Raw genomic sequence first — 13,218 nt, forward strand, 5'->3', positions numbered from 1 at the left:
GAAAAAAACCAAACAACATGAAAAGACAAGCCGCTTCCCATGAGTGGTGCTGGGACCGCTGGGCATCGCGTGCAGGGGAACAACGCCGGACCCGCCCTCACCACACACAACAAACCTACTGCAAGCCTGAGACTGCAGGACCCACAGGAGGAAACAGACATAAGTCATCGTGACCTCGGGCTGGACCATGGTTTCTTAGGCACAACCCCACAAGCACAAGCACACACAGAAAGTTGGACTGGCCTTCACTGTACTTCCAAAAAACTGTAAAACTTGTTTCCTCAAAGGACACAAGCAAGTGAGAAGACAGTCCGCTGGGGCGAGAGGGTGTCTGCAGACCATCAGCCTGACCTGGAAGGACTGACGCACAGAATACAGGAAGAAATAGACAGATAACCTCACTAAATACAAAAAAGGGTTTGGATATACATTTCTCCACAAAGATGCACAAATGCCCAAAAGCACATGCAAAGATGCTCAAGGTCCTCAGTTCCTGGGGAAATGCAGACCCAAACCGCAGTGCGGAACCACGACACCCCGGCGGACGGCTGGAGCGGAGTGTGGGGCGCTGACAGAGCTGGTGAGCTGTGGGGACACACTGCCCGCCGCTGGTGCAGCCACGGTGGGAAGCACCATCCACGCAACACCACGTGGCCCGGCAAACGCATCCTGGTCCTTTATCCCCAAGAAGTGAGAACTTACGTCCACGCAAGAGCCTGCACAGTGTCTACAAACAACATTACGGATGCCAGCCAAAAAGCGGAGACAGGCCGAGCGTACATCCATTGGTGAACTGGATAAAAAGTGTGGCTTCCTCATCGGAACGTCGCTCGTTCATGTTGAGAGAATAAAGTGCAGACTTGCTGCGACGAGGCCAAACCCCGTGCACGACGTGCCCCGCGGGGCCGAGGACTCTGTGGCCCGCTGACGCCAGGGGCCAGGACAGGCAAACCACAGACCAGGAGGCGGGCAGGGGGTGTGTTTTTGCGGGGGCGGAGATGTGCTGGCAGTTCCCCATCTTTGCTGAGTGTTACCACCACCAAGTACGCGGCTTCACGCTGTTGGAATTACTGCATCTCGACTTACACTTTTTTAAAGCATAAAAAGCCACGGTAGCTCTTTCAAAGAAGCATGAAGAGCCTGAACAGTGACAGACGAGGGAGGACTTGGGAAAAGACGACACACGATAGAAACCAGTCATTACTAATGCTGCCAGCTGGTGAGAGTGGGGCGCGCCACAACGCGAGAGCAACCACGTGCTTCTGACGGGAGGCCGAGCGGCCCCTCTTCTGAGGGAAGGCTGGTCCCCCCCCCGTCACAAGTCGGGCAGAACCCACCACAGAGGAGACGGCCCAGGAGCCCCCAGCTGCGGCGGGTACAGCCCTGGGCTCAGAGGGGACCCCGGGCTTCCGGGCTCCTCCGGGGCCTCGTGTGCTGTGTGCTAAACACGCCCCTCCCCCGGAGAAAAGCCAGGTGCTCAGTCCCCAGAAGCAGACCTCAGGAAGAACACCCCCACCCGGGTCAGGGCGGATCAGGAACAGCCTGATTAAGCTGCCGGAGAAAACAGACTGGTTTTCCGAGAATCACATTTCCAACTCTCCATGAAGAAGTGGGGGTACTGGTGGGGAAGCGAAACCACGCTGAAGGGCCGCTGACCCTGATGCTGTCAGGGACCCAAGGAAGAAAGGCCACCCGTTCCCCAAACCCTCCACTGTCAGCTCTCCTGCTTCCGCAGCTCAGGCTGCCTCCCTCTCGTCCCCTCCCTCCCTCCTGGGTTCCACCCCAGAAGCAGCGGGCAGGCCTCTCGGCCCCTTGGAAGCATGAAGGTGCCCATGTCACTTCCCTCCTAACGCCTTTCAAGAACACTGTCCACCCTTGCCTGGTGCTGCCGGCTTCATGTCCAGCTCCCCGTGGTTGCCCACCCCCCAGCCTCCCCCAAAGCCCGGCCTCCCCGCCTCCACCCTCCGCCGGCTGTGCTGGAGGACCCGCAGTCTCTCCGAGCAGCTGCCTTTGCCTCCACATCTTTCTGCCTGGCGTCCTCCCCGCCCACATCGCCTGGCCTGGCTAACGAGCCTTCCTCCACATCTCCGCCTGGACACCACCTCTGGGAAGCCTCCCCAACTGCCGTCCTGGCCCTGCCACCTCTGACCTGGCACAACAGGAGGTGCGCAGTGAACACTGCTGTCCCTTCTGCCCCACACAGTCCCTGACAGGCTCACTCAACTTATGACACGGAGACGTCCTGCGAGTGTTCCCTCCAACGCCTCAGAAAGACGCAGCAGGCAGACTGACCTGACTGGTGACGCGACATGTTCTGATGCAGGGGCGGGGCAGGGAGGTTCAGGACACTATTCTCTACTTTTGTATATTTTAAAAGCAAAACAAAACAAAACCCCTGGCCTGGAAGCAGGTCTGGTCAAGGGCCAGTCTCAGGCCCAGCGCCTGTGGGCCTTTTATATGAGGACAGGACCGAGGGGTCATACCCTGAATTTTGTTGTCAAAGTACACATATGTGGTTTGTGCATCTTGAATTTTCTTCCACTCAATCCTGGGGTCGCTGGTCTGTGAATCCGTAATGATACAAGACAGCTCCACACCTGACGAGAAAGGAAAGATTCTCAGGACACATGCAGCAATTTTAGGTCTGCTTGTCCACCCAGACTCGCAAGCTGTGTATAGGTTTAGACAGGTCCAAGAGACATTAAGAAAAGATTCATTTTAGCCAGAAAAACAATAAAAGATGATTAGCAAAGACTTCTCCTGAAGAAAGTACACGTTCCCCTTCATACTCTGCTTACACATAAGAGCTGTCTTGGTGAGAACACAAACCCGGGCAGGAAGCAGGCTTTAGCCAACGGGAGGCCTGCAGTCAGTGCTTCACTGACACGTGCTTGTGGGAGACAGTTGAGGAGCCTCCCCCGAGTCTCTTGGGGACGATACACACGTGTATGTTTGCCCTGTATCAGCCGCAAAACCGCCAAGGGTCCCTTAGGTGGGGCCCATTCCCCTAAAGTCTCCCTTGTACTTACTTTCAAATTCCTGCACCACTGGGTTTCGGTTGCTGGATTTCAGGTTCACAGCCCCGAGCAAGCAGCCTGAAGGAAAAAAGAGAAGCGAAATCAGAAACCATGCAACTCCACAACAGCAGACAACCTGCAGACTGTGTAGGCCGCAGTAGCTAGCCACGGGCAGCGGGAGACGTCGTGTTCCCAAGTCCCTGCAACACACACCTGACCGCTTTCCCTGGGGCTGGGCTGCCCTGGGAGGGGCCACGAGGGCGAGATGGGTCCTCAGGGAGCAAGTGCTCCCTTACCTCCTTAGTCCCAGAACAAAGCCCCTGGAGCTTTGAAAGCTTCTCCTCTGAGAATTTACCTCTTTACAAAGGATTATGAGAATATCACGAAGTTATACACCAACAAACTGGACAGCCTCGAAGAAATGGATAAATTCCAGACTCACACAACCTTCTAAGACTGAATCTGAATGGACTGATCACTAGGAAAGAGATCAAAACAGTCATCAAAAACCTCCCCCAAAACACACGTCCAGGACCAGATGACTTCACAGGTGAATTCTACCAAACATTCAAAGAAGGTTTAATACCAATCCTTCTCAAATTATGTCCAAAACTGAAGAGAAGGAAATGCTTCCTAACTCATTTTTCAAGGCAAACATTGCCCTGATACCAAAACCAGACAAAGATAACACAAAAAAGAAAACTATAGGCCAATATTCCTGATGAACATAGATGCAAAACTCCTCAACAAAATGTTAGCAAACTGAATACTGCAATGTATCAACAAGATCACACACCATGAGCAAGTGGGGTTAATCCCAGGCATGCAAGGATGGTGCAACACCCACAGATCAGTGTGACGCAGCACATCAACAAAGTGAGGGTAAAAACCATTCATGACCATCTTAACAGATGCAGGAAAAGCATTTTACAAGATTTAACACCCGAGTATGAGAAAACTTTCAAAAAAGTGGGTATAGAAGGAACCCCAGCATTATAAAACCATAAAGACAGACTCATAGCTAACATCATACTCAACAGGGAAACACTAAAAGCTGTCCCTCTAGAATCAAGAACTCGACAGGGGTGCCCACTCTCACCACTCCTAACATAGTGCTGGAAGTCCAAGTCTAGCGATTAAGCAAGAAAAGAGAGAATCCAAACTGGAAAGGAAGAAGGGAAATGGCCACCACTTGTGGATGACATGATCTTACACACAGAAGACCCTCAAGACTCCGCCAAAAACTATTATAATAAATGAGTTAAGCCAAGTTGCAGGGTACAAAACCAACACACAGAAATCTGTTGTGTTTCTATACATTAATATGAGCTAGCAGAAAGAGAAATTAAGAAAACAATCCCATTTATAACCACAACAAACTATAACAGCACGTAGACACAGAGCAGTGGTACCAGAGTGGAAGGGGTGGGTGGCGGTGGGCAGGGGGTCAGCGATGCAGTGACCATGGAAACGACTTCTGGGGGTGGGCTCGCCGCAGGGTACACAGGAGGAGAAATAGAGTGCTGTACACATGAAACATATGTTATAAATCAATGTTACCACAATAAAATTTTTTACATTTTTTTTCACTTGCTTAGAGTCACAGTTAACCCTTTGTTATCCATCTCCAGACCTACAGTCACTCCTGGTCACTCCTGCATCTTCCTGGCACCTTCCCCTGCAGGGCAGCGCCAGCACTCTCAGGATCAGTTATCAACCAGCTAGAGACCACTTCGCTGTGTCAGCCAGGTACCCAACCCCGTGAGTCCCATCCATTAAAAAGTTTCCACCCATCTTTGGTAAAATGAAAAAAGCAGTAACATGAGGACCTTCCCGAAGCTAAGTTCAGTGAAGCTACCGAGGAAATCAAGATACGCCGCCTGCATGTTGGTCCCTCTCACAACCAGCACCTGGCTCCTCACGTGTTCAGATGAGTTAGTTACTTTACTGTTTTATACCGTATCTTTAGGCCTTTGATCTATTTTAATTTTTTGTAAAGTAAAGACCCAACTTAATTATTTAGGATGTGTATAACCAGTTTTTCTAGCACCATTTGTTGAAAAGACGGTGCTTTCTCTATTCATTGGTCTTGGCACTCTTGTTGAAAATTACTGACCACACACACAAGCGTCTACCTCAGGGCTCTCTTCTGCTCCACTGGGCCCTGTCTGTCTCGATGCCAGCACCAGCCTGTTTTGATTACTACAGTTTCATAGACGTTTCATAATCAAGCGCGAGTCCTCCTCTTTTGTTCTTTTTCAAGATGACTCTGGCTATTCAGGGTCCCTTGAGATTCCACGTAGACTTTTAGGGTGGGATTTTCTATTTCTGAAAAAGACACTGTGGGGATTTTGATAGAGAATGTCTTGAATCTGTAGGTGGCTTTGGGGAGTGTTAACATTAGGTTTTCTAATCCATAAACAGGGGGTGTCTTCCATTTACTTGTATCTTCTTTAATTTCTTTCAGCAATGGATTATAGTTTTTGGTGTACAAGTCTTTTACCTCCTTGATTAAATTTATTCCTATGTATTTTGATGCAATTATAAATGGAATTTCTTAATTTCTTTTTCTGATTGTTCTTTGTTAGTGCAAAGAAATGCAACTGATTTCTGTATGCTGGTTTTGTTTTCTGTGTTCCTGTTATTAGCTCTAATGGGTTTTTTGTTTTGTTTTGTTTTGGTCTGGTTTGGATTTGGGTGTAATCTTTAGAGTTTTCCACGTGTATCTATGAATGAGGATAGTTTTACTTCTTCCTTTTCAATTTGGGTGACTTTTACTTCTTCTTGTTGCCTGACTGTTCTAGCTAGAAATTCCAGTATTTTGTAGAATCAAAGTGGTGAGCTCAGGTGTCCTGGTCTTGTTCCTGATCCTGGGGAAAAACCTTCCAGCCTCTCACCATTACTTACGACACTAGCTGTGAGGTTCTTCATCTATCTTTTATTATGCTGAGGGAGACCTCATCTACTCCTAGTTTATTGAGTGTTTTTATTATGAAAGGGGGTTGGATTTGTCAAATGCTTTTCCTGCATCAGTTGAGACAAACGTGGTTCTTTTCCTTTATTCTATTAACGAGGTGTATTACCTTAATTGTAATGTGTGAAACCATTCTCGCAAACTGGGAACAAATCCCATTCATTCATGTGCATAATCCTTTTAATGTGTTGTGGAATTCCATTTGCTGGTATTTTTTGGAAGATCTTGCATCAGTATTAAGGAGTATTAATCTGTAGTTTTCTTACAGTGCCTCTGTTGTTAGAATAAGGGTAACATGTGGCTTACAGGATGAGTTAGGAAGTGTTCCCTCCTCTTCAGTTTTTGGGAAGAGTTTGAGAAGGACTGGTGTTAATTCTTCAAACGTTTGGTAGAACCCATCAGTGAAGCCATCTGGTCCACGCTTTCTGTTTTCAATTACTATAGGTCTATTCAGATTTTCTACTTCTTAATGATTAAGTTTTGCTAGATTATTGTTTCAAGGAATGTGTCCATTTCACCTCGGTTAACAAATGTGTGGTACATCCTTGATCATAGCATTCTTATAATCCTATTTCCATAGAATCAGTGGTTGCAGCCCCATTTTCTTTGCTGATTTTAGTAATTTAAGCCTTCTTTTTTTCTTTAATCAATCTGAAGGTTTGTCAATTTTGTTCTTCTCTTCAAAGAAGCAACTTTTGTTTTCATTGACTTTTCTCTACGTTTTTCTGTTCTCTTGTTTATTGCCCTCTGCTCTAAGCTTTATTCGTTCCTTCCTTCTGCTGGTTTTGGGTTTAGTTCTTCTTTATCTAGTTCCTTAAGATGTAAGATTATTATTGATTTGAGATTTTTTCTTTTTGAAATAGAAGCATTTTAATTTTTAGTTCCGCTTTAGCTGAGTCCCATAAGTTTTGGTATGTTGCGTTTTCATTTTCATTTCCTCAAGGTATTGCTAATTTCCTTTATAACTTCTTTGACCTGTTGGTTAAGAGTATGTTGATTTTCATGTATTTGTAAAATTTCTAGTTTCTTTCAATTGTTTACTTCTAGCTTCATCCCATTATGATTAGAAACAATACTTTATATGCTTTAAATTTCTTGAATTAAGACTTGTGTTTTGGCCTAACATATGATCTATCCTAGAGAATGTTCCATGAGCACTTGTGAAAAATGTGTCTGCTGCTGCTGCTGCAGCTGCTAGGTGCAGTGTTCTGTGCACAGCGGATCCAGGTGGTTCATACTGTTCATGTTCTCTGTCTTGTCTATCTGTTACGAAAGTGGGGCACTGAAATCTCCAATTATTATAGTAAAACTGTTTCTTCCATCAATCCAGTCAATGTTTGCTTCATATATTATGGGGCTTAGATAATTTATGCATATGTTTATAATTGTTTTATCTTCTCGGTAAATCAAGATGTATTATCATTCTTTGTGCCTTGTAACAGTATTTTGTCTGATCTGAGTATAGCCGCCTTGGCTCTCTTTTGGTTATATTTGCATAGAGTATCTTTTCCATCCTTTAACTTTCCCAACCTATTAGTTTTTAGATTGAAAGTGAGTGTCTTGTAGACAGCATGTAGCTGGATGTTATTTCATCCATTCTGACAATCTCTACCTTTTGACTGGAGCGTTTAATCCATTTACATTTTAATTAACTGATAAAGGACTTACTTCTGCTATTTTACTACTTGTTTTCTGTACGTATTATTTTTTTGTCCCTCATTTCCTCCATTACTGCCTTTTTTTATATTTTGTTGACTTTTTTGCGGCACATTTTGATTCCCTCCTCATTTCCTTTAGGGTACCCTCCATAGATAACATCTCTGTGGTTATCACAAGGATTATTCCAACATCCCAAAATTACAAAAAATTTGAATTAATACCAACTGAACTTCAATTGTATACAGAAACTTCCCTGCCTTCCCCTTTATGTTACTGAAGACACAAATTAATTTTATGTATTTTGTGCCTTATCAATAACATTTACATTTACTTTTATGCATCTGTCTTTTAAATTCTATAGAAATGAAAAGTGCAGTCACAAACCAAAATTATAGTAAGACTGGTTTTCACATGTGTCCGTGGCTACCTCTACTGCAGGTCTTTGCACAGCTGAGTCACGGTCTAGTGCTGTTTCATCTCAGCCTGAAGGGTTCCCTTTCAGCAGAGCAGGTCTGGTGGTAATGCACTCCCTCAGCTGTTGTTCTTCTGGAATGTCTTAATTTCTCCCTCATTTTTGAAAGTCAGCGTTGCCAGATATTAACATTTCTGTTTACAGTGTTTTTTTTCCTTCAACTTACTAAGTATACTACCTGCTGTCTTCTGGCGTCCAGTGTCTCTGATGAGACAACAGCGAAAGGGCTTGTTGAGAACCCCCTTGCAGGTAACAACTCGCTTCTCTCCTGCTGCTTTCAAGAGTCTCCCTTTGTCTTTGGCTCTTGACAGCTTGATTATAATGTGTCTCAGGGTAGGTCTCCATGGGTTTATCCTACTTAGACGTCACCAGATTTCTTGGATTTGTAGATTCATGCCATACATCAAGTTGGGGAAGTTTTCAGCCACTATTTCTTCAAATAATCTTTCTGCCTCTCTCCCTCTTCTCCTCCTGGGACTCCCATAAAGCATACGTTGGTCAGCTTGACAGTGTCCCACAATCCCCTCAGGCTCTGTTATGGGCTGAATTGTGTCCCCCTGCCACCCAAATTCTTATGGTGAAGCCCTCACCCCCAGTATCTCAGAGTGTGACTATATGTGGAGATAGGGTCCTTAAAGAGGTAGTAAGTTAAAACAAAGCCATGTGGGGCCCTAACCCAATCTGACTAGTGTTCTTATAAAAACAGATGAGGACACACAGAATGATGTTGTAATAGGAAAGAGCACGTCTGACCCCAGGCCGGACCTTCTCTTACTGTGACCTGTGTTGTCTCTGCTGGTCCATCACTAAAGGGATGCTGCCTATTAGCTTAAATGACACACAATGGCCCATCCCTGGGAACCCTGCCTCCCAGGTCATGAGCGTTAAGCTAAAATACATTTGTTTAGCTCACAGGAAACATTCTGACCAGGCCCAACTGTGAGCAACCGCAGGAAGGAAGGAATGAACACCTCCCCTCCAGAGGCTGACCGGAACTAGGAAATGTTTGACTTTACTCCCTGCCCTTTTAGTATAAAACAAGCCTGAATTCTAACTCGGGCAAGATGGCTCTTTGGGGCACTAGTCCACCATCTTCTTGGTCTGCTGGCCTTCCAAATAAAGTCACTATTCCTTGCCCCAACAACCCATCTCTCGATTTATTGGCCTGTTGGGCAGTGAGCAGTACGAGCTTATACTCGGTCACAATATGTGTGCAGAGGAAAGACACGTGAGGACACAGCAAGAAGGTATCTGTCCACAAGCCAAGGAGAAGCCTCAGAAGAAACCAACCCTGGCAATGTCTTGAACTTGAATATCTAGCCTCCAGACCTGTGAGGACATAAATTTCTGCCGTTTAAGCCACGCGGTCCCCAGTGTTGTTACAGCGGCCAAGCAAATGGCACGGCTCTGTTCACTCTTCTCCGTGCCTTTTCCTTTCTGCCCTCAGACTCGAGAATTTCAATTTTCCTATCTTCTAGTTCACTGATTCTTTCTTTTGCTTGCTCGAATATGCTGTTTATCCCCCCCACCAATAAATTTTTAATACTGTACTTCTTAGCTCCAGAATTTCTCCTTGATTCCTTTTTGTAATTTCTTTCTTGAAACTTTGTTGCTCATCTAACGTTTTCCTAACTTCCTTTCCTTGTTTTCCCTTAGCTCTGACCACATTTAAGACCAATGATGTAAAGCCTTTGTCTAGTAAATCCAATATATGGGCCTCCTCTGGGAGTTTCTGTTCATTCATTTTGTTCCTTTGAATAAGCCATGTTTTCCTGTTTCTTTGTATGTTCTGTCATTTCTTTTGTTGCTGAAAATTGGGCATCTGAGTCTTATAAAGTGATTACCCTGTAAATCAGTCTCCCTCCCCAGGGTTTGCTGTGTGTGTGTGTGTGAGATTATTATTGAAGGCTGCAATAGGTTCGTTTGTTTTGAGAGTTCCAAACATTTTTTTCTCACTGTTTCCTTTCGAAGATGATCACTGAGGTTCCTTTACCTCATCTTCAAATAACGTTCTGATGCAGATTTCCTTGAATCCCAAGAGCTGAAACAAACAAAAACATCAGGAGAGGGGAAGGGGGGAAGCCCCCGTCCCAAGACTTTGCAGACTGGCACGCAGGTCCCCCTCCTCCCCACAGCTAGGCTTGCTCTGCATGCAGGGCTCACGGAGACGTGATGTGGTTGCCTCTGAATGTCCTCGTTTCCCAGTCTCACCACAGCTTCTGTTCTGGGCTCAGACAGTCCGTTCATGTCTCCACCCAGATCTTTTCAGGCAGCTATGGGTTTGCTTTTAAAGCAGTGCCTGCTGCCCTTCCCACCTAAGTTCCAGGTCAGGTGAGACAAAGACCAGGCCCTTGAGTCAGCCCTGCAGGCATCCGCAGGCAGCAGAATGACTGGCACAGCCATTTGCAAAGAGGGTCTGCTTGGTCCCTCCAGTTTGGTGGGAGGAGGGAAGGCGGCTGTGCTAGGAGAGGTAGGGCAAAGGTGAGAGAAAGTCTCATAACTCTCCTACCCTTTTTAAAGATCGTTTTTCTTGACTGGACACTTACTTGGTGGCTATAAACCTTCCACTGGTTTCCAGCTCTCCTACAAAGTTGGTGCAGCTCCTGTCTGCTTGTTTTTCCAGTGTTTCTGTGGGGGAACAAGAGCCTGAACTCTCCTAGTCTACCTCTTGCTGATGTCACTCCAAGCTGTACTGTCCCTGGACGGACCCAGCAGTGGCTCCAGTGTCTGGGCCAGCCTGGAGCGCGTGGAGGAGGCGCCGGATGACAAGGCGCTACTGAGGGGTCACCAGCCAGGAACCCCGCCCCACGGAGAGCAGGTCCTTCTCAGTCAGTAGGCTAAGGACTGAGCACACAGACCTGCCTGCGGGGCCACAGCCGGGCTCAGCTGAGAGAGCAGGGACGCCGGCGGGGACACTGAGCCATTCATCTGTGTTTGTCGCTACTGACCTCAGCCTCTGCCCCTCTGTGGGCACAGAGGACGTGGGGCAGCTTCCAGGCTCTAGCACCATCTGGCGGAGCAGCGCGGCTGGGGGAATGACAAGGAGCCCGCCCCCCACAGGGGTCCATGGTGGTGAAGGGGGAACACCTGCTTCTCCTGGGAAGACAGGGTGGACTGGGCAAACATCCCACCCCTCGTCGGTGCCAACGGACACAGAGGAGGCGGACTTCTCGCCCTCAAGGGCAAGGGTGCCAGTCAGCTGCTGCCTGCGGCTCAGGCCACCATCCTGCCAAAAAGGGGCACTACCACACTGGCCAGGGGGCTGTTCTCAACACAGGACGTCGGTCCCCACCCTCTGCAGGGCGGCCCAGCAGAGCCAAGACAAAGCCCTGGCCTTCGGACCGCGAACCAAGCCGGGGAAGCCGGTAAGCGCGGCACTGCGGGGGCTCGTCGAGCACGCATCGCCCAGCCTTCCGTCAGGGGGAGGGGACACGCGCTCGCGGCTGGTTCCAGGAGCACGAAGTGAACACCGGAGGCCAGGCGCGCAGGCCCCCAGCCTGCCGCCCTGACCCAGGGCGCGCTCTCTGGAAGCAGCAGCGTCCTTGAACTCCCCCCCCCCCGCAGCCACAGGCGCCGGCGGGGCGGGGCCGAAGGGGCCTGGAGATTGGGGGGGGGGGGTCGGGCCCTGGGCCAGCTCCACCCGCCGTTCCTCCTCCTCGGCCGAGCTCGCCAGGGAAGCGGCCTTAAAAAAGCCCCGCGGGCCGGATGCAGACGCACCTCCAGGGAGCCGCGACCAGGGCCGGAGAGGAGGGCTGCGCGCCAGGGGCTCGGCCCCACCCTGCCCAGGCCACGTCTGGGGTCGCCCGTCCCCTTCCTGGTCCCAGACGCCTGCAGCAGCCACGAGCAACAGTCCAGTCTCTGGCTTCAGCTCTGGGAGCCCGTTCAGGAATCTGCCGGGCCCGGGGCGCTGAAGCAGGCAGCCTGCAGGGCGGCCCCCGAGGGAGCCCGCTTCCCGGCGAGTCGGGCCAAGCCCGCGTCCCGCGCCGCGGTCTCAGGGCGCAGGGGCGCCCCGGCGCTTTACCCGTCTGAAGGGGGAACTGCCGACTGCAGACACTCCGGACCCCAGGCAGAGGGAACGAGCGACGGCACAAAACCCTCCTAGAAGAGCCGCCGAAGCCTGGCGGCGGCGGGCTCGGCCGCGCCCCGGCCCCGGAGGCCGCCCGCAGGGCTGACCCAGCCCCCGGCACGCGGGCGAGACCGGAGGACGGCTCCGACCCTGACCGCCCGACTGCGTCCGGACACGTCACGCTGCCGAGTGGGAACAGCCCGTCTTCCCGCCCCGTCTTCCTGGAGACAAAGCCAGTCTCGACAGCGAGGAGGCCCGCGGCCCCCTCGAGCCCTGGGCGGGGCCTGCGGCGCTGCGGCTGCAGAGACGGCTCTGGCGGAAACCGCCGCGCTGCGTTTACACTCACGACTATAAACCAAGGCGAAGAGCAGCTCTTTTAGAAACGTTTTCACTTTAAGGCAGTTCGTGGCTCGCTCAGAACGGGTCTGTGTGTCTGCGCGGAGGAGTTATATTTAGCCTCTGACATCCCGTCCAGCACGCCTCCCTCCCGACCAGGGCTGGAGCGGCCGGGGCGCCCGGGAGCAGGCAGCCCGGCGGTGCCGCGGGGCTCCGGGGGCAGCAGCAAGCGCAGTGCCGCCTGCCAGGGAGAGCGCTCACGCCCGCCCTGCCAGACCACTGCTGTGCCCTTGCTCGGACAAGGAGCCGTCCCAGCACGGCATCTTTCTACAATGTCCCGGATCCTTAACCAATTGTTAGAGGAACTTAAGAGCAGAGGGAGGAAGTCTGTGATATTTTCCAGACACAGAGCAAAGAATACACAGTAAATCCATCAACTGTGGGCTCCGGCAGGAACACAGGCAGCTGGGGCTCTGACTAGAGCTAAACCAAGTGGTTTTACAAAGAGAGCCTCAAAAGTAAAGTCTAAAAAGACCCAACCCGACACCATGGAATTCCTAATAAATCTGGCTGTGGCGGTTCAGGTGTCCACTTGGAGGGTGTTTCTGGCTCAGACGAACATCACTCTGGTGAACTTGAAGTAAGCACAACCCGACAAGACGTGACGGCCCCTGCCTGGCCGGCCAGCACAACA

General features: G+C 49.7%; 1 protein-coding gene across 1 annotated transcript in view; it reads right to left on the reverse strand.

Annotated features, from left to right (window-relative positions):
- The window catches only part of JAM3 (junctional adhesion molecule 3), a 38,816-nt gene that overhangs the window by 5,211 nt on the left and 20,387 nt on the right, over positions 1-13,218 (reverse strand). The window contains exons 2-3 of the mRNA XM_072954139.1: positions 3,030-3,095; positions 2,484-2,597 (exon numbers count right to left, since the gene is read on the reverse strand). Coding sequence (XP_072810240.1) covers positions 2,484-2,597; positions 3,030-3,095 — 180 coding nt within the window. The remainder of the gene's footprint in view (positions 1-2,483; positions 2,598-3,029; positions 3,096-13,218) is intronic.

The sequence above is a fragment of the Vicugna pacos genome, chromosome 33 (assembly GCF_048564905.1).
Source record: "Vicugna pacos chromosome 33, VicPac4, whole genome shotgun sequence".
Classification (NCBI taxonomy): Eukaryota; Metazoa; Chordata; class Mammalia; order Artiodactyla; family Camelidae; genus Vicugna; species Vicugna pacos.